This window comes from Saccoglossus kowalevskii, chromosome 10 (genome assembly GCF_978046115.1).
Source record: "Saccoglossus kowalevskii chromosome 10, keSacKowa6.1, whole genome shotgun sequence".
In the NCBI taxonomy this organism is placed as follows: domain Eukaryota; kingdom Metazoa; phylum Hemichordata; class Enteropneusta; family Harrimaniidae; genus Saccoglossus; species Saccoglossus kowalevskii.
This window is the reverse complement of record NC_140650.1, coordinates 34,382,371-34,403,795: the sequence shown is the minus strand read 5'-3', so window position 1 is coordinate 34,403,795 and position 21,425 is coordinate 34,382,371. Positions and strand designations below refer to the sequence as shown.

General features: G+C 33.3%; 1 protein-coding gene across 3 annotated transcripts; it reads right to left on the bottom strand.

The window, feature by feature from the left end:
• Positions 1-2,304: 2,304 nt before the first annotated feature.
• Positions 2,305-21,347, bottom strand: LOC100375617 (pseudouridylate synthase 1 homolog). 3 transcript variants are annotated; one of them, XM_085504553.1, is made up of 12 exons: positions 21,269-21,347; positions 18,474-18,594; positions 17,895-18,013; positions 16,589-16,818; positions 14,667-14,786; positions 12,290-12,368; positions 10,845-10,984; positions 10,230-10,345; positions 7,205-7,279; positions 6,931-7,001; positions 5,980-6,076; positions 2,305-3,739 (listed from the first exon to the last, which is right to left on the bottom strand). In XM_085504553.1, the coding sequence occupies exons 2-12, from the start codon at positions 18,573-18,575 to the stop codon at positions 3,431-3,433; spliced, it is 1,458 nt and encodes a 485-aa protein (XP_085360679.1). In that variant the 5' UTR covers positions 18,576-18,594; positions 21,269-21,347; the 3' UTR covers positions 2,305-3,430. The 3 variants fall into 3 exon arrangements, with proteins under 3 accessions (XP_085360679.1, XP_085360680.1, XP_077864475.1); XM_085504554.1 differs by having other exon boundaries at positions 2,305-3,736; XM_078008349.1 differs by having other exon boundaries at positions 18,474-18,637; positions 21,269-21,314.
• Between the last annotated feature and the right edge of the window lie 78 nt (positions 21,348-21,425).

The following is a 21,425-nucleotide window of genomic DNA, read 5'->3' as shown; positions in this document are numbered from 1 at the left end:
CGTATTTTTAGGGTTTATGATACTACTATTTTTAGTGCCTTAGACTTGTAATTGTTTTCTATTTAATCAGTTCGTTGTTCGTCTATTTAAGTATATACATACACTACACGTACATTCGTGTTTTACAGATCACGGAAACCCGTGAAATGTACTAATTGGAAGCCCGCAAATCTAACTCTTTGAAGGCACATTCCCACTGACATTGCTTATAACACCCTTGTTATTTTGTTCAATAAATCAAGATAATATCATATAAATGATTATCCACGTATCACGATTCGTATACAATGCAATATGTACGCATAACACGTGATTTTTTTATCAATTTCTCCCACTCCTATAAACTGTAACGAGAAAGACACGATTCGTTAGTCACGTGAATGAAAGTACCTCGTAACCGAGGCATTTGTTTTCGCAAGTTTTTGTCAAGATCGCAATTATAGCCCAGGAAAGCAACAATTCAAATATATTATGATCATCTATTTCTCAAAAGATCAGATTCTAATCAGAATACTTTAAACTTCTGCAGCCCATACTCCTGAAAATGTAACGTTCGTGTTTGTTTAGCTTTGTCCAAAGTTTTCATGAATGATTTGTTCACGTGGATTGTTATGTTAATTGTCAGGCGTTTGTTTTGTTTTCTCCAAATTTCTCTGCAAGACTCTTATTTTACTAACGCGATTTAAATAATTACCTTTTTAATTATTTAATGTTTATTATATTTTAAACATTATAAAACATCATACTACTACGATGCATTTACCTAAGAAATATTTTGGGGCCTTGATTTGAACAGAACGTCCCATTGACACAAATATTATTTAGTAAATATTTGTATTTATTTATTTGTATATATACCTGCGAGTGTTAAGCCAAACTTGTATCAGCCCTTTAATATAGTCGAACTCGGCAACCAGTAAGACCAACTACCTTACTCAAGTAGGACATTAATTCAACTGAAGTATCAGAAATTCATATTCACATTATTTTTACTCGAGTGTTTCAGTAAAGTCTGGCAGATAACGTCATGACCACTCAACTAGATTGCACTGTGCCCTCCGTGTGAACCGTGACCGACCCAGGGTTATGATGGATTGCCAAGAAACAACGGAGAAAGCGATATCTCATCTAGTAGCCGCAAAATCAACCAATGTTTTCTTTCATTTGCCATACTACCCATATCATACAATCTTAATAACTCGCGGTCGTTAACTCTCCGTACACAGCAACCAGTGAAACTAAACACTCATATTAAAGTATTAATTTACAGCAATTTCATATTCAGCTCATTATTAAAGTGGTACAAGTGGAAGTGACACGATCACTATACCAACTATAGCGTCACAGGCAACTCAAGTATATATTCATAGTGCTCACTCAGTCATACCCGTACACTGAGCCATAATCGTCCCAGAACAGATGGTGTTTAACAGTAATATAATGCACGATCTGTAGTCTAAATACATTATATTTTCTTCTTTCTCAAAGATTGCCATTTTAGAATGGATCAAAAATTCTATTGGGATTCCTGCTGATATCCCAATTTAAAAAGAGCAAATTACACAACTAAATAAATATAGCATATTCTGGGATTCTTCTTAAATTTAGACGAGTGATGCCAGTGTACTTCTATCACCACTAATGAAATATCAGCATGACCATGAATTTAGGAATCAACAAGCTTCGAGTTTGAATAAAGTTTTGCCTACATTTATTGAAATGACTGCTTTGAGGTGAAGTTGTTTTTAACAGCCAGGGTATGCTTCTATTTTTATTAGGGGAATGAAGAAAATGATCAAAATTATATTGAAAAGGCACCATGGGCGATCTCATTCACATTACAAAAGGTCACATACAAATGAGTGTTGCATTGTGACCACTCTCTATCAAACACCTGTCATCACATTTCACTTATCTATATGCCTTGATAATCATATGTTGCATTACATATTACACATGCAGTACAAGTGATACTGAGCTATGTCCATACCTTGGTTAACCCCCAAAGGTGATGGCTAAAATGGTGATTGCAGATAATGAATTTAAGGGACAGGAACAGGATGGACGATGAATTGATATGTGGAACAGTGTCCATGAAGTGTACCATCACATTCATCCAGTAACTAAACAACTGTATGACTGCATCTCCATGAGGATTGCTTGACAATTACCCAAATGTGTTCAAACATGCTCTCAAACATACAAATATTTTTTTTGTATTATTATTCTTCAAGAGACACTTTCAAAATACCTTCGCCAGATTAATTATGCCTGTAATTCCAAGGAATTTATTAAAAAAGCAAATACACAAGATTAAATTTTATTTGAAACCATAAGTTGGTAAATTATGCAAATTGACAATTTAAAATAACATATTTTGGTTCAGCAAGGTAAGAGGGTGGATATTTATGTAACACTATTAAATCACAAAAAAAAGCACAGCAACCTTTTAGAAACAAAAGGTTAGGGTCACAGCTTGTGTTTATATGTTCAACTAAATAATATCAATGGCCAGTACTGTCAAAATTTGCACAGAAGTTCCCTATGCGATTTTGTATATTACTACAGAAGGGAAATAGCCAGGAACTTCAAACTTGGCACACAGACTCCCTATATGTAATCAACATAAGATGACAATTTTAGAGGACATACTACATATTTCCATTAGTCATCAAATTTACAAAATATATAAAGTTGAACAGTTAGAACATGCCAGAGATATTGATCTATATATATTTCGTAAACTTGATAACTAATGGGGACTATATCAGCCATTTTGAATACAATCTGTAAAACAAAATGACATGCATAATATCCCATGTTAAATTTACATATTAATGTAGAACAAAATCTGTCCATGCACGACAAGATCCTGAATTGCAGAAATGCTTTATTTTGATGAATTTTCAATACTAGATTGTTCACCATTTGGCCGCATTGAATATTATTATACATCTGTCATCATAACGCCATAAGTTACAGCGTGCTGTAATTTTGCAGTATTGCACTGGGTATTATCATTCTACCATATTAGGAAATGGGAGTTCCAAATACTGTAAATTTTGAACATGATTGTTCATGGAAGGTCAGAGTTATTGCTTTGCAACTGCATTCATTAAAATGAAAACTGACCTAAAAAACAAGTGACGTGCATCACTCATAATGTCTAATGTATGCAGGTTACTTGTATTTGAGATATTTGTCATGATTGTTTCCATGGAAACACTTTGTGATTGAAACATGACTGGGGTGGGGGCGGGAAAAATATTCTTAGATTATTTGTATAAATAATTAGAAGCAAAAGTTGATTACCATTTTGAAAATTAATTCCATCTTACTCATGCTTACTGTGTAGAAGCAAAAATTATGAGTAGAAAATGACGAACCATAAAAAAAACTCTCCAAAATTTTTAATTTTTAAAAAAAGTTATCATTGTGGTATTCCTTCCGCTGTACCTGCTTCTGTTAACACAGTGTTGTCAGTTGATTTGTTGTTTTCAGTACACACAACAGAGTGCTCTGAATTTGAACCATCTTTATCCTGAAGGTTTGTGTTTTCATCTGATGATGTACAGTCAGTTTTCTGATTTACATGTACTTTATCACTATTACCCTCATTTTTCACCTTGTTCTCCTCAACTGAGACACTTTCTTCATTCTTAGCATGTATTGATGGGCTTGTCTCTTTCTGCAAATATACTTCCTCTTTTTCTCCCATCTCAGCTGTTTTTTCACTCTGCTACAAATAAAGAAAAAATCAATTCAATTAGGACTTTCAAGTTAGGGTTGCTTATTTATGTTATAAGACTGTAGTATTTGGATTGATCCTACTCCATAGCATGGACCTCACTAGTACGATACTATGAACTACCTCACTAGTACGATACTATGAACTACCTCACTAGTACGGTACTATGAACTACCTCACTAGTACGATACTATGAACTACCTCACTAGTACGGTACTATGAACTACCTCACTAGTACGGTACTATGAACTACCTCTGTCGTGGATGCTCATCCACTTGTGTTTTTCCTCATTGATTCATATTTGTTCTTGTTTATTCAGTTTTATTCTTTCGTATTCGTAATTTAGTTATATTATTAGATCATGTTTTGCTTTATCTATTCCTCTTTATTTTGTTCAATTACATGCTATATTAGCTGAGATACAACAATTGAAAGTTGTTACATGCCTGAAACTATGCCGTAATGCATGTATCTCTATTATATACAATCCAATTAATAATAATCAATAGACAGCACGAACGCAATAGGAATCAGTTGCAAGGTCGATTTTAAGCTGATGTGCCAATATTGAAATCCAATCACTGTGTTTCCCTCCTATTTTAATCCATAGGTGTGAATCCTGCTCAACCCTATAAAAAGGGCATTCTATCGTGTATTTATCAGTTGCCTTCTTGTTACATTGTAGTTTCTTTGTTGTAACATCGCCATAATAAACAGTGTATTGTTTAAATGTACATAACGCTTCCTTTATTGTAACTCTATGATCCAATGCATGCAGTTTGAACCTGATCGAATGTGAGCGAATATCATCCACAACCTCACTAGTACGGTACTATGAACTCTAACCAAATGAAAGTGTATAATGATGAATGCCTGGTCTAATTGGTGCTGATTAGTACACTAAATAAATTGATCCCTCAGGACATGGAACACATTCATTGACAGATACATTGAAAGAACTTAATGACTATAAATTGAAACCTTTCAGAGTATGACACGCGTTTTAAATTTTAGAATGATTACTATATGTAGCTGGTATATTATTTGTTGAACTTTATACAGACTAAATTCATCTTAAGACAAGAGATACATTTTTCAAACATTTTGCATCCATGTAAAAATCACAAAATAATGTAACAGTAAAGATTTTGAGGATGAGATTTCAAGGAATTCACAGTGAATATATACACACTCATTTCAAGTGTTAACACATAGTTCAAAAAGGAAGTTGAAAACATTTTTTTACTGGATTCTAAGTTAGATGATTTGCAGTACCAAAAGGGAGCACTGCAATTCAGTGGCGCCACTAAGTGTGTGTGGGGGGGGGGGGGGGGGGGGGTTGATGGGGTTCTCCCTACCAGGGTGTGGAGTTTTTGATAATTCTAAGTTAAAATGGAGCATTCTATGGCTTCCTTAGGGCCAAAATTACTATCAGACAGGTCACAGTTAAAGACTGTGGCCACATGTGATCTCTGGTCAATCAGAATTTTATGGTTGCCAGAGGATCTGCTCCCCAGGGTAAGGGGGCGCATGGCCATGGCATGAGGGCGCTGCACTCATGTTCCCTTGTTTAAAACAATCTCCGAGTACTGTAAACTGTTGCCACTAATTTTGACAATTGGATGATTTAATGGCATTCAGACAAAAGTAAAAAATCATTCACACCTTGTGTTATATAACAATAGGAAAATTGTCATTGTTCAAAATTTAGTGATTTTTAATGACTCATTTTTCTGGTGCAAAATTAAAGCAGTTTACAGTATCACTATCAGCAAAACACTGGGAACATTAAGAAGTCTACAGTATATAGTTATTAAATAGGAAGTTATAAAAGCATGTGATATTATTATACATCTGTCACCATAATGCCATAAGTTACAGCGTGCCATAATTTTACGGGGCATTTTCATCCTATCATAGGAAGGAAGAAAATACGAACTCCAAATATGGAACAATTACACGCGTAAGTGTCCTCTAATAATAATAAAACAAACATGGCTGTCATCTGGGTTTGACCGGACTCCACACAAAGAAGTTTGTTGATTCTGTTCTAAACTTTTTTGAATTTCGGCATTCCAACGATGTATCCTTGGAAGGAAAAGATGTATGCACCTAGACAGTACACCGACCTCTGCCGTAGGTCGGCCGATACTCCAGCTGTACTGCCTACGTGCATACTTTGCGGTATTCTCGTAATAACCTTATATGATTGGGTACACAAAATACCTACTTGGTGAGTGTTTATATTAAGATGTGCTGCCCTGTAAGAATCCTTGTCTCTTGTATCATATGTATGTAGTGGTAATGATGTCAACCATTTCATCATACTGAGTATGTGTTGTCATGGAAATGGATAAACATATATAGTAATAACATAATAGTATTGATAATAATGTCAAGTTTTACATGAAGACAAATATTTATAAATGCAACAATTTTGGTTTTCAAAATCATGTGTAAAATATCAGTGTTGCTCCATGCCATGTTAGAAATGAGTTCCATGTGATGTATATAAAGCATACACTTGTTTACATAATATTCAACATTACGCTGCACACCATGTGGTGTTTTAATTATTTGTTTAAAATATTTGGGATTTTATCTTCTTCAGGGCCTAAATGAAACAGTTTACAGTTGTAACAACATTGAATTTATGTTTCTATGGCAACAAGAATTTTAATCTTCTTCCAAAGCAATACACTCCAAAATGGAAACCATTTTTATCATGTTTATCCCTAACAAATATTTTAAGAATATATTAGCATGTTTTGGACATTTGAAATCAGCTGGAGTAAATAATTACCAAGGAAACCAGATTTACATACATCGTAAACCTGAAATGATTCTATATATAGATGAAGAATGAATTTCACTTTTTATACCGTGAAATCAGAAATTATTGATTGTATATTCAAATAAATAGAAATTTGTAACATCGCTAACAATCCATAAGCCATACATCAGTTATAGTGAACTGTAAAGAAATAGTTATGTAATTAATTTTAAGTTTGTAAATCTTTCTGTAACTTTATTTGCCAATAATTGTATTGTAGGATGAACCAACACGAGTGATTACTGCAAAAACAAATAAAAAACATTCATGAAGTATGAATTTAAATAATAAAACTCATCCACTGATCCAACTCATTTCAAATGATGCATGAATTTCATGGAAGGATACGATTTCTCTTTGATTTCTGTTTCAATTATAGATGGGTAAATATGTTCTTCTTTAAACTTCCCAATTGTTTCCTGATAAGTTTGGAAAAAAAGAAAAGTTTTCAGACAGTCAGTTAACAAGAGCCACAACTCCATAATACTGGCAACAATGCTTTGCAAAGACCTTTATGAATATGCACCCACACTTTTCATGCATGAAACACAATTCCTGAACATATTATCTATAACAGTTATAAAAATATTTAGCCAAATTCCTTTAAAAATGATGTCATCACCTCATACTGCTCCCAAGTTAATGCTTCATGAATACCATCATTACCATATCTCTTATTGTAGCCATCAAAGTGAACCTTGTACAGAGAAGAAAAATGAAAATGTCAACATCAATCGATGAGCTCAAAATAAAGAAAAATTACCAAGCGACAGGGTTCAGAATTTTGGACTTGATTTTGAACTCAGAGTTGAAAGTAACGTTATTGTGAACGCACACATTAGTCTGTTTTCACATAACAAATTGAATCCCTAATTTACCTACATAACATGTACTACACAATTTATTCAAATCAAATATCAAGTACCTTGAAAGCAATTCATCTGTTCAATTCAGTGTTTTTTGTTCTACAGTACAAATCACACACAGTGCAAGATGGCAGCACATAATGGTAGAAGAAAATGCATTGAATGTTACTACACTTACTCAACTGAGAATCTGAAGTGGGTACTAATTGGTCATTTAAACAGTTATTTTGGAGGGAAATTGTTTTTGACTTATGACCGGGGAAATACGGTATATCTCAGCACAATCCCTGTTAAAATTTGAACTTTTTTACAACCTTTAACACGTTACCTGATAGAATATATTCAATAAAACTTCAATCAGTTTTTAAATTGTGTTATATAAATGTCTACTATGCCGACTTTATCCTGTGATGCAATGTGCAAAGCAGTGAAAAATTGGCAAAACCAAGCATGTTGGCAACCACTGTCTGAAAATTGAAACAGGCCGGCATACAGGATTGGATTTTAAAGACAGAATCTGCAATATGTGTGACAATGACCATGTTAAATAAGAACAACATTTTGTCTTAAATTGTCCTCATTACAATGAAATAAGATTAAAACTTTACATTGTAGTTAATAAATGTATACCAAATTTTGACAAACTTAGTGGTGATGAAAATAAATTCATATCATTACTAAGTGATGAGAAAATGTCAATTCCTTTAGCACAATATTTAAACAAGCTCCACTGTTAGCAATGCACATTACAATTAAAGAACAGATATCATTAGAACATGAACAATATGTATAGTATCAAAGCAATCAGACTTGCGGTTTTCAACAATATTGGAAAATATCACTTTTTACTAAAAATATTCACCAAAATTAGAGAATTGAAGTAATCATTACAAAATGAACAAATCTGAGAGAGCTCCACATGTAGTACCTATATATGTAATATCGAAGCAATTGGACTTGCGGTTTTTAACAAGAAGTTGAAAATATCACTTTTTACCAAAAATGACAAAAATATTCACCAAAATTAGAGAATTAAAGATATTACAAAATGAACAAATCTGAGAGAGGTCCACATGAAGTACCTATATATGTAATATCAAAGCAATTGGACCTGCGGTTTTCAACAAGAAGTCGTAAATTTCACTTTTTACCAAAAATTACAAAAACATTCATCAAAATTAGAGAATTAAAGATATCACTACAAAATGAACAAATCTGAGAGAGGTCCACATGTAGTACCTATATATGTAATATCAAATTAATCAGACTTTAGGTTTTTTACATGAAGTCGAAAATATCACTTTTTACCAAAAATGACATAAATATACACCAAAAATAGAGAATAATAATATAAGACAGCAGCACCTTCATAAACTAAGCCAGTAACACATTCCTTGTATACAAATTTTTATCATTTTTTTCTTTATGCTTGATGTTTCTTTACTTTTCATGCAGTTATTTTTCTTTTACTAATATCTTATTTGTAACCCTTTTCATCCCCTGCAGGGGATGTTGTGTGTTAATAAATAAATAAATGTAAAGGTACTTGAACTACTGAGAATTGATAACTGTGGCTCATGTTGTTACAACACATAACTACAATCACCTAAGATACTAGTATATACTTAGTACTCTGCTATAGCTGCAATGAATCACAACTGCCATATAAAAAGTATATTCACATTGACTCCACGAGTTTGTTTTTAAAGAGTCACCATAAGAATCAATTTTTGATATTATTGTCTTTTGAACAGAGGCGGTCTGGGGCGGTCAGAGGCAGTCAGAGGCGGTTAGAGGCGGTCAGAGGTGGTCAGAGGCGGTCAGAGGCGGTCAGAGGCGGTCAGAGGCGGTCAGAGGCGGTCAGAGGCAGTCAGAGGCGGTCAGAGGCGGTCAGAGGCGGTCAGAGGCGGTCAGAGGCGGTCAGAGGCGGTCAGAGGCGGTCAGAGGCGGTCAGAGGCGTTCAGACGCGGTCAGACGTGATCAGAGGCAATCAGAGGCGGTCAGAAGCAATCAGAGGTGGTCAGAAGCAGTCAGAGGCGGTCAGAGGCAGTTAACAAGACAGCTAGAGAAGTTATCGAGACAGTTAGAAACAGTGAACAAGACAATATATTGTAAAGTAAAATTGTCCAGTATTGGTTCTTCACTTTTTATCTTTAAACAAACAAATTACTTTAAACAGTCATACAAAGATACTTGAGCTGTATCAGTGTACCGATAAAGTTTAAGCATCTCTCATATAACTATTTCCAATCATAAAGTTGCAACTCATTTCAGGCACCTGGGAATTCCCACAGGAACTAGTCTTTATGAGCGGTACAATTAATCTATGCACATAGATAAAATAAAACAGAAATGGATTATTTTCAATATTACAACCAAAATTGATATATTTGTATCAATATTCATGGCCTCATTAATTATAGCTAATTGCTAATTGTTGGAATTAAATGACAAATGTGCTCTAATAAAAGTAGTTCTCACATGAAACCATTTGAATGTAGATATATTGTTGTTTTTATCACGTTATCTGATTTTAAATTCACTAATATAAAAATTGTAACTTTATTAAGATACATATTAATACCAATATAATTTCAGTCTGTAACACTGAGCAACAGTTACAATGAATTACTGGCACCGTAGAAACCAATGAAAACCACTGGAGTAAGAAAATGTTCCAATTTAACCCAAAAAGTTAGATTCTCACAGTGACAATCAATTCTCAAGTCAGTCCCAATCTCTATAATTAGCGGTAATCCAACAAAATACTACTATACATACATTTTCCAGCATGAGCCCCAAGGACGGCGCCTTCGGAATGTCCATCTTTCCTGCTTCCCAGCATTTGTCAAGAGTTGATTTGGGCGCTACTCCCCTAATAATGGCTATTACTAGACCTACACAGAAAACAATGAAGATATTTATACATTCTTAAAATTCAAGGTGTTTTTTAATAATTATTAAAATTAACTTGTTCAATTAAATACATTCTTTAAGATCTAAAATAAATCTTAAACATATTATTAATGATTGTTATTTTACAATATTAAAGTTTTCTATTTCAAATTTTAGTTTTGACCAGATTACAAGTTATACCAGAAATGATCTAATGAAATCATCTTGTTGTTGAAATTATTATATCAATCAATTTATTATATATATAAATAATTGAATCAATATAAACATAAATATCATTTGATGCAACACATCAAAGGAACCAATCAAAGCTAGTGTATCTGAGAAAAATTAACCTAGGTATTATAAAATTATTTTTGTTTACATTCATTGTCTGAATTAGTGCTGCCATTTTTTACACAATGACCATCAAACATCATAGAAAACTACTATAGTGAAAACAAAAGATCTACATTTGCTGCCACTAGAGGACATACTCACCAATCATCTTTCTTATTTGATGAATCATAAAACTTTGTCCAATGATGGTTATAACAACAAACTCTAAACCACATCGGACAAATGCCTGGCTGACATTTAACTCCCTCATAAACCTCATGGCACTCTGTTCTGTAAAGGCTCTGCCATACAAAAATGGAAATACAAAATGATGAATCTGCCAAAAGATAGGAAGCATAAAATGAGGCTGTCTGATTTATAATATGTTCAGTATTCTCTCCAGACTCCATGCCAAGCATTGAGGCTAATTTGCATAACAATATATCTAACTAGCATAATTTAATTTGCATAACAATGAGTTTCCCCAACAAACATTGTGATATAACAACAACAATAAAAAAGAGATATTTTTATTCTCATATATTTCAAGTCAAATTAAGTTTGAAATAGAATAGCAAAAAAATGGAAATACTTATAGCCAGTCAGGAAATATATTATCAATGGCTAGGTAACATTGTTTTGTGTACATCTTAGAAATTACATCGAAATCGCCAACGAGATGTTGTTTTTAAACATTGTGGAAAAACATGCACTCTGTGCCGCCACCTTTGTTACCTTGATTGGAATCCCCCAGCATGCATCGGCCACAATGTAACAACATGCATTACGCCCTTAGGGCGGCATTCCTCGGTACTGAGGCACTCTATGAATGAGATATTTCTAGAGGTCAGGGTTCATTTTTTCTTCGGCTGTCTGGTCTGCAGTTGAATAATTTTTAATTCGATTTATTTACAGTTTTCTTTCCAATGCGACTTAATTTCACTTGTTATTTTTTTTAATTCCTTGTAATTAGTGTCACTGGCGATGGAGTAGTAAAAAACGCAAATTTAGATAGATCATCCTGACGCAATGGGCAAATTATCACTATTTGTTTTTGGATTTGCAGGCTCCTTGGCAACTTCTTGTAGACTTCTGTATTTATTACTGTCTTTGTATGGCTAACAAAGGCAGAATTACTTTTTGAACAATACATGTTATTGTTTTAAAGATGTGCAAGACGAGGCTGACACTTGTAAACAATACAACAACTTGAATAAGCATAGCCGACAGGATTTCAAGGATCGTGGCGAAACGAAAGTGACACGGCTGTTTATCTAAGCAACGGGGGCCAGCGGTGCTTGAAATGCCTGGGAATAACACTGAATTGTTGATTGATACTAAGACTAGAATCTATGGTGTGCACCACCTGTATGATGAAATGCTAGCATGAATGGTTAGTATTTAACAACAGTATCCAAGATGATTTTGATGAAGACAAATTCAATCAACAATCATATTTATAGTCAGTATCTGACTTACTGCATTCAGTGTACAGTATTTTGTCTAGCAGACCTTAGTCAATTCTAGGCACCTTCAAGAACATGACAACAGTTTTACATAGATTCAAACAAAATGAAAGTTGAAACAAGAGTTAAAATATTTCTTACTTTCCGGATGTGAAATTATGAAAGTTGTGTGTTCCTTTGTAGCAATTCAAAAGATCCTGAGCTTTTTGATGCACTTCATCTGAAAGTAAATTCACAAATATTTACATTTATTTTTTTTGTATTTATAAACACTTGCATATTCTGCAAAGGAACAGAAATGGTTACAAAATCAAATGAAAGAAACAAAAAACACTCAAAATTTCAATACAAAACAAAACTCTATAAAAACTCTTATGTGCCTATTATCCCACAGAAGGTGGTTTCAAATATTTATACTAAAATTGTCATCAAATTTGTTTTGATTGAAACTGAAAAACAATTCTCCCAAAATTAACATTTAAAGCTGTGATGTACACGTTTTTAACTAACAGACGAATGGGCTAAAATATCACAATTTGGGAATTATAACATTGACAATGACTACCATAATATCATAGAATGTATCAGTACGTAAATAGGGGTGTAAGTAAGCAAAAATGTTGCATTGGATTGAAATATCCATATTATTCTTGAAATTCAGTCTCAAACCAATCTGAGATTTTAGCTAATAAAATAAATTCAGGCATCCAAGATTAGGCAACTGTAGACATTTAAAATCAAATAGTAATAACAAGCAGAATTGTTCTAGAAACATGCAGTGCATAACAGAGCAGTTTTGATATAATTTCAACAAGCCATGCATGGCACAGTCCCCTTAGTTATCACATTTAAGATATATAGTTTTGTTTATAGTAATATAGCTGGGGAATATAACCATGACAGGAATATGATTTTTTAACATTAAAATGATTGACAGTTGTATCTGATCGTCAAACAAGTACATGTCCATATTGAGAGATATTGCTCTGGAACAGCATTCAAAATCAGCCATTTTGAATACATGTATATATATAACATGATGTATAACGAATATATAAAATTTAAATATAATAAGTCAAAGCATTTAAGAGATATGGCTCTAGAAGCCCAATCATTAAAACAAAATGGCCGCCATTCGGCCATCTTGAATCAGATCTTGAAACAAATTGACGTGCATATGTATAATATCATGTATGATGTATGTGTGAAGTTTGATTGTGATTGGTCCAGGCATTACGAAGATACAGGTCCGGACGCACGCACAGACGCACGCACAGACGCACGCACGCACGCACGGAGGTCAAAACATAAGTCCCCGTTTTCGGACTGCGTCCGAACGGGACTAATAACTTTATTCATTTTGGATAGGACATAGTCTAATGTTATTATAAAAAACAAACAAAAGTAATGTTTAAAAAAAAGAAGTAAAAAGTGGTCAAAGGAACCAGGTTACCTTACACAAGCAACCCGATATTGTCACGATATGAACAAATAACACATCACATATGTCTTTATTCATAAAATCTTTGAAATTTATGCTAACTGTTAATTTTGTTTGTTGTTTTATTCATTTATTGTTGTCTGCCATAGTTGTTGTTACTTCGTTGTTTTTTTTGTCCATAAATTTTGTAATTTTTTACATTACGTCAAGTCAAATAAAAGACACTAGTGTCTTTGGTCAAAGAAAGTATTTTATTCTATTCTATCACAGCTGGTAGTTTTCGAGACAAATTCTAAAATGCAATTATTGATGGACAATTTGATGATAGTAAAAAAAGTTGTGATAAGGATGTTACAAAGTATGAAAATGATTTGATATATTTTCATGACCAAACATGTATTTACTAAGCTTACAATCAAAATCAATAAGTTGGCAGAGCCATTTTGATTCTGGGAAGATTGGATACTAGATAACTGGGCTATATCATAGGTATATGGTTATACACTAGTAGTACATGTAGACCTGGTGAGTTAGATGAATTAAGTATAAGGAATAAGAAAACATGTCTTTGGCATCATAGATAAGAAGAACAGATGCGTAACCATATATAGTCTCTACGATTTAAGTATTATGCAACATCCTGCTACCCTACAATTTCTGTTTGCACAAATATTGACATGTAACAGTATATAGATGCTTAGTTTTAACGATTAAATCAGTTGCTACTCTGTGTTCTAATTAGGCACACCTCGTCTTAGTCTCCCCTACTCCACGACCCAAACCTTTCCCTACAAACATAGACCCTAAATGAATAGGACTTGAAACAACACATTTATATTAAAGCAAATAAACTAGAATGCAGTGACTTGTACCAACGCATACATGCATACAGACACACAAGACACACATTTCAAAGACCCCCATTGAGTGCTTAGCACAAAGCTAGAAGTCAAAAAAGGCACCATCATTCTACCTACACCTAATGTGTCATAACAACCATGACAAGTTTCTTGAAGTCTTTCTTATTTTAGTATTGAATCAATTATGTGACCACAAATGACAGAATTAACACCTTACCTGTAACTCGGTAGTTTTCGTTGCAATTAGATGACAATGCGAACGTTGGCATAAGGTACGAGTACGTTCTGTGGCTACAAGTATTCTTGGCATTGAAACCTCCAGTGGTACGCTTATAAGCTGTGAATTATAAACATTTGGAGACAATTTTCAAAGATTGCATTTCATTAAAATAAATTTTTAATACACATTCTGAAAACAATTTTCCCTGACTGAAAAATTGTATTTCACAATAGTAGTTTACAGCGGTATAAAATATTGACATTGCATAAATGTATAATGTACAGGGTTATATTATGTATAATGTACAGGGTTATATTATGTATAATGTACAGGGTTATATTATGTATAATGTACGGGGTTATATTATGTATAATGTACAGGGTTATATTATGTATAATGTACAGGGTTAAATTGTGTAAATTGTATAGAGTTATATTATTATAATTTACAGGGTTAATTTACCAGAATTGACTATTTGCTTGAGAATTTATACTAGAACAGATTTTCTTGTTCCAGCCTTAATTGCATTGTTTATTTCAGCATTCTAAGGATGCATTCTTGCATTATTTGTTGAATTTGATTGAAACTTCAGGATTTCAATTATACGAGAAGCGTTTATATAAAAGTAATGTGTGCTGTATACTTGAGCTATTTTTCCCATATTTTGTACACTTTTAAATTACTTGATTCAAAAGAAAAATAATTTGTGATGAAAATGATTTAAGCATTTGAGCAGGGTCACCCAAAGTGTGGACTCTTTTCAGTGGGCTGAATCTTGAGCAGCAGAGTGTGGTTGCCGGAGTGATTCACGTCCCAAATTTTGATTCCCTTTACTCCTCTAAATAAAAATACCCTATCTAACTGCTGGGATCGAAAAATGTCAACAATTCCTTTCTGGAGCGTCTCCTGTATAAATAGTCCTCTACTCTCCAAAATTTGACAACGCCACTAGCCCAAAATGGACTTTGATTGTATCAATAATTATTTACGTCACTGTACATAAACTTGAACTTAATAATATTCACTCTCGGACCACTACGCAAATAGATGGAAATACGAGTTACATCACTCATGAAGACTGGTGATTCATTTGCTGTATTTAGTGTTCATTTCTATGTAATAGCCATTCTCAATTCTATGTGTGAAATCATATCGCTGGTGTGGAAGGCAAAGGCTAACAGTTACTTTTGGTTCTGCTCCTCTCTTGACACAGGCAACCGACTTTAGCATTTTTTTTTTATTATTCTGATGTCTTCTTGGTCGCATTTTATATATAACAGACAGGCAGTAATAAGTAAGTATTACAAACGTAAGTAACGGTACGAGACATATTCAACATTGGAATCTGAAAAACAGGTAGGATCTGAAGATCATCATACAGCATTAGTTAATAAAATTCACATTACAATTTATGTTTCCGCATGAAGTTACACGTTATCATTATAGAAAGGAAAAATAATGATTTCTCTTGTTCAGGATATATAATAAATTCTCTAATTAATATTTAATGGGTATTTTTGTGAGTGTACCTGTATGTATTAAAATATGTACACCATTAAAATGTTAAAAACCTCAAGTACAACCACAGTACACATGCAAAGTAAACAAAATTATCAAGAAGGATTTGTTAGAAATTTGCCAACATGCTGTGACATTATATCTAACGGTGGGAATTGCCATGCCAGTTCTAAAAATGTGAACAAATATTTTTGGAAATAACACTGATCTCAATATATGCCCATTATTGTTGCAGAAGGTTTATTTCATATTGCAATTTTTTTAAATTTTATGGAATCAAAGTAAATCATATATCCAGCTCACTTTTATTGGAAATGTGCTTTTAATACAGAGATATGGTAATTAGCCAACTATGAAGTATTCTCAAGTTTTATTTTTATTGGGAAGGGTCTAATACTCACTTATCACTCGAATGGAAGGCGGTAAACTGTTATTTATTTGTTCCACTGCATTGTCTACCAGCATCATTTTGAGTGATACAACTTGACGGACGGCAGAAACTCCTTTATCAGTTCTTGCACATCGTTGGAATTGCATCTTTTGTGGTATATCAGCATGACTTTGTGGAACCGCTCCCGCTGTTACTATAGCTTTAATCAAGTCTCCCTCTATTGTCTCTACTCCTTTATTCCTGAAATGGATACAATTTATGCCATGAATTTGGAATGTACTTTTTATTATAGGATACATGCATCTAATGAGTGACCAATGATTCAAAATTTATTAGAGTACCGGGTAGTAATTTTCATGAAAATTCTGACACAAGTTTAAATACGACTTCATGTCCTGAATTTTGATACAAAAAATGTATTATATTTATCACATATATCCGGTTTTCAACCGTTTCCTCAGAAACACATTCATAATCTGTGTATGCATGAACACAGTTTTACTGTCAGTTTATCGCCTGCATTCATTCATTCATGAGTTGTCATTATATTTTCTGTTATAGCAACATATTGGCAACCATTTCACACAATTGCAATTTTTTTCTATAAATGGAATTACAAATTTTATGAAAAACCAGAAAGTGGTACAGTGAGGGAAATTAATCTCACAAATTGCCAAGATAGTTTTGGGAGAATTAGAAAAAAGTCTACATATTCAACAGTCTGTGTGCAATCAGAATCATTGTCAGAAATAACATAAGGACACACACTGAAAGTCTCAGGAGTTACATTGCTGCTAGTACACAAGTGGGAATGCTTGAGTTTGTTACGCATCTATTGACTAAATTCCAAAACTCTTTATTGGCCATCATCTGCTGCTACTGTTTTCCAATGTAATCAAAAAACCCCAACTTTCTTTGGCCTTCACTGCTATCATCTGCAGCTAGAGCCATGGGGGAGAGCTTTCAAGAGCTAGCAGACAATGACACTCGCATAAACTACCTGGAAGTACATATTTTTTATGAAAAAACATCTGAAACATTTGCACATAATTTGGGAACAATATTTTAATATGTTTCGTCCTGAATGAATGCCAAATGTAAAAGTAGTGCCGACCACAGAGTGAAAATATAAAATAACACCTTGATTGGTACGGTGACTGGTATCTTCATTTAGAACACCACAGTAACATTTCCACGCCAATAACAACAGATTGCAAAACAATTGCCACAAGACAGTCACAAATATGTAACTACTTATTGATGATAACAGGGAAACAATGGTCATTACATGAAGAGCGCCACCTAGAGTCACTGACCTTTGCATTCCCATATAGCCTTTACCACTGTAAGAGAGTAATAATACAACTTTTCTTTTTGCTTTTCTTTTATTCTGTTCAGCATTCTGTACTGTTTCTTTTGGTGCAGTGTCAGACACCTGTGTAAAATCAAATACCAAAACAAGAATTTTTCTGTTTACAAAATCATTTACAGGGTTCAGTTTACACAGGGTTCAGTTTAGACAGGTTTCCAGTTTACACAGGGTTCAGAAACACAATATAGTATTACAAGTAGGAAGACATCAAGGAACCATTTGAGTGCCCGAAATTTAGTGCTAATATTTTCAATGTAAAATGTTAAATTTAAAAGTTAAATTCTGGTTCTAGGAATACACCGCATTGACTATCAGAGTTATATTTAATCAGCATACATCATTTGTCAACCAATTATAGCCTGCATTACAGAAAGTGGCCTGTAACACAAGTTTTGATTGGTGATTCGTGATCATACAAGAACTGAATGAAATTTGAATATTAGATTATTGGTCAAATTGAGTTCAATAGTGCATGGCACAATCTGCCCCAAAATGGCCACAAACAAGAAAAAAACATACATACACTCTTTTCAGTTCTTTGTTTCTTAATGACAACATCAGATTCATTGTCTTCAGCCACTGGTCTTTTCTCGCCCACCACTGGAATTGATCCACTTTCTGCCATTTTGAATGGCTGCCTGAGACTGAGAGATTTCAATCTGTATAAACCTTGTACCAGTTTTCTTACTATCATGAATACATACAGAGTCAGAGTGGCAACTTGGCAGTTTACCAAACAACCTGTACTGGAACGACAATGCAGTTATTTGTTGGTTTTAAAATATAATACAATGTATTAATTAATATAGTATATAAATAGAGGTTTTTCAATAAATAAATAAATATTCAATAAATAACCTAAGACTATAATACTAGACTTTTTAAATCATCTTAAAGTACACATACTAAGAAATATTGATAAAATCAATGTTCGAAAAAATATCTAATGAGAATATTATATAATATAAATTATTCAATAGATTAGAACAAAGATTCTCTGAGAATATGTGCATGTGCATACAATACGTGCATGGTTCTGCCAAATGCATTCTCTCTTCTGACACTATTTTGAAGGTAACCATGTATTATTGTAAGCTTGTGTTGGTAAATGTTGCTGGCAATGTACTGTAAGAGGCTGAGCATATTTGGTTGAATCACTAAAAAATGTAATCTACAACCAAAATTCAGTATGTAGAATTATTGTACTGAGTTTCAACAAAATCATGCAAGACACCTCAGAAACAAACAGTTGTTAATATGATGTTCCCAAATCATCTTTAATCCAGTATCTATGATCCTAATACAGAGCCTTGCAATAAATGATTTCAAACACACTTACAGGTCGTCAATTGGACAAATTTGATCAAGTCAAATAGCACAACCTACAAGTATAGTACTTATGAGCCAAATTTCATCTGAATCATATACATAGTAGTGAGCACATAGACATGAACAAAAACAAAATGGTCACCAGTCGGCCATTATTCTTGAATTTTGACAAAAATATGACATTCACCTGTAACTCACTATGCAGGACCATGATACAAAGCTTGAATGTTCCTCTCCAATAGATGGTTCCGGCCATTTTAACAAACTGCAATTTCAGGTTTTTAGCCAAAATGGCTGTCAATTTGACAATCTTAAGCAGGTCACAAAATAGCACATTATATGGTATAACCAAAGAATAAAGTATTTGTGTACTAATTTCAAACTGAATCAGGTGATGTATTAGTGAGGAATAGGCATAGAAAAAAAATAAAAACAAAAGGGTTGTCAGTTTGCTATTTTTGTTTGAATTTCAAATCACTTATTGGTATGTAGTTTACATATCAGCACTAAGGAAGACTAATGAGGAGCCTCGTTGTAAAATACAATAAATGACTGACAGTAGAAAGCATTTTTGAAAGCCAATTTTTTTTATTAAAATCTTTATGACCTGTCAATTGCTTGACTTTGTATCATATTCAATGCGCAAGATCACAAGCTTTTTTTTGGTAAAATAAGATTTCTAAACTGATGCAACAAAACATGACTACATGTTTTCTGAGCACAAACCTTGTTCTAACATTTTTATGTGGTGTGAATAGATGTGAAGTATAATGCACCAGAAGACCAATTGTTCAATAATATTTTGTAGCCGGGAAATGGAATAAAATGACTGACATTTTACTCCATATTTAATCAAACTTAAAGTATTCTATTAATTCTCAAACAAAATAACGATTTACATTAGCAAACTAGTTTTACAACTGAGTTTTTACAGTATTCAGGGCATGGCACTCGCATTGCTTCTCTGCTTTGTCTAACATTTAGTGGTGCTTTGAGGAAAGCCGGAAACAGACTGACAGGAAGTGGCATGGCTACATCTAGGAATCTTTTTTTTATTTCTCTCAAAGACTATTTGTTATATAATTTTTTTTTACAAATGTCCATTTCAGGGCAATAAAAACCCAAGTGTAAGTCAAGTATGAGACAATGTTATTGGTCAAAAGCAGTCACATAATATTAATAATGTGATAAATATTGATATTGGCCTTTTCAAGCGTATTTCCTGCCTCTGGCATTTTATGTGTCATTTTGTGTTTTACCATTTTACTGTTCTCTGATGTCATATCATAAAAACACTTACAGCGGGTACAAATAAGATTTATATGAGAAGTTAGAAAAGTCCCCATGAATATTGCAATATACTGAGAAACTTTCATATTGGCAAAATCAGATGATCTACTGTTTTTGAAAACATTTTGCTACATTTTGTAACAATCTTGCTTCCCCAGGCACAATGAAATAGATAGGTCCTAACGTTTGAAGTTATAAACTTTATTTTCACTTGTGATATGGTGTATCCATGCTGTATTTTCACTTGCAGATCAGTTGTGAAAATAACTCCCATATTACACTGACATCGCATTCTGACATGTTATGCTGGAATGTACATACATGTACCTGAGCTACGAATGTACCCGCTGCCGATAAAAGGGATTAAAAAATTCGTATTTTAGATGCCAATGTTGCAATTTTGTAGTACAATTTCACAGTTTCCAAACATTAACTGGTTAAATTTTCAAATCAGCTATCATATTGATTAAATTAAGACTCTGTTTTACATCTCGCATGCGAATAATTACTGTAAACAATAATTTACTCTACTCTAGAACTCAAATGTTCTTTGATTCACGGATTGGTTATTATAATATTTACGTTACTTGCCCTGATTTGAATTGCGGACATTTTGTTCCTATTTAGTTATCTGTTATGTATGCATATATCTGGTCACATGAACAACACCATAAAACTGTAAAAAAATCTGGTGGTTACCTTGCAAGCGAATGACAACACGTGTGAGAGTAAAATGTACAGGAAACAGCTGATAATTTATTGTGGTAGAGGGCGCTGTTGGACTGAGCCATTTTTTTATTCAGGGTAATATTTCATATGGAAGTTCTGATAAAAAAATTCAATTCAAGTCCACAAT

Excerpts from the sequence above, each read along its gene's own strand:
- LOC100375617 (XM_085504553.1), bottom strand. The coding sequence starts at position 18,575 with ATGGCAGAAAGTGGATCAATTCCAGTGGTGGGCGAGAAAAGACCAGTG. Across the intron at positions 14,787-16,588 it reads GCCTTCCATTCGAGTGATAA|CTTATAAGCGTACCACTGGA; the intron begins GTGAGTATTAGA and ends TATAATTCACAG. Across the intron at positions 10,346-10,844 it reads TCAAATAAGAAAGATGATTG|GTCTAGTAATAGCCATTATT; the intron begins GTGAGTATGTCC and ends TTTTCTGTGTAG.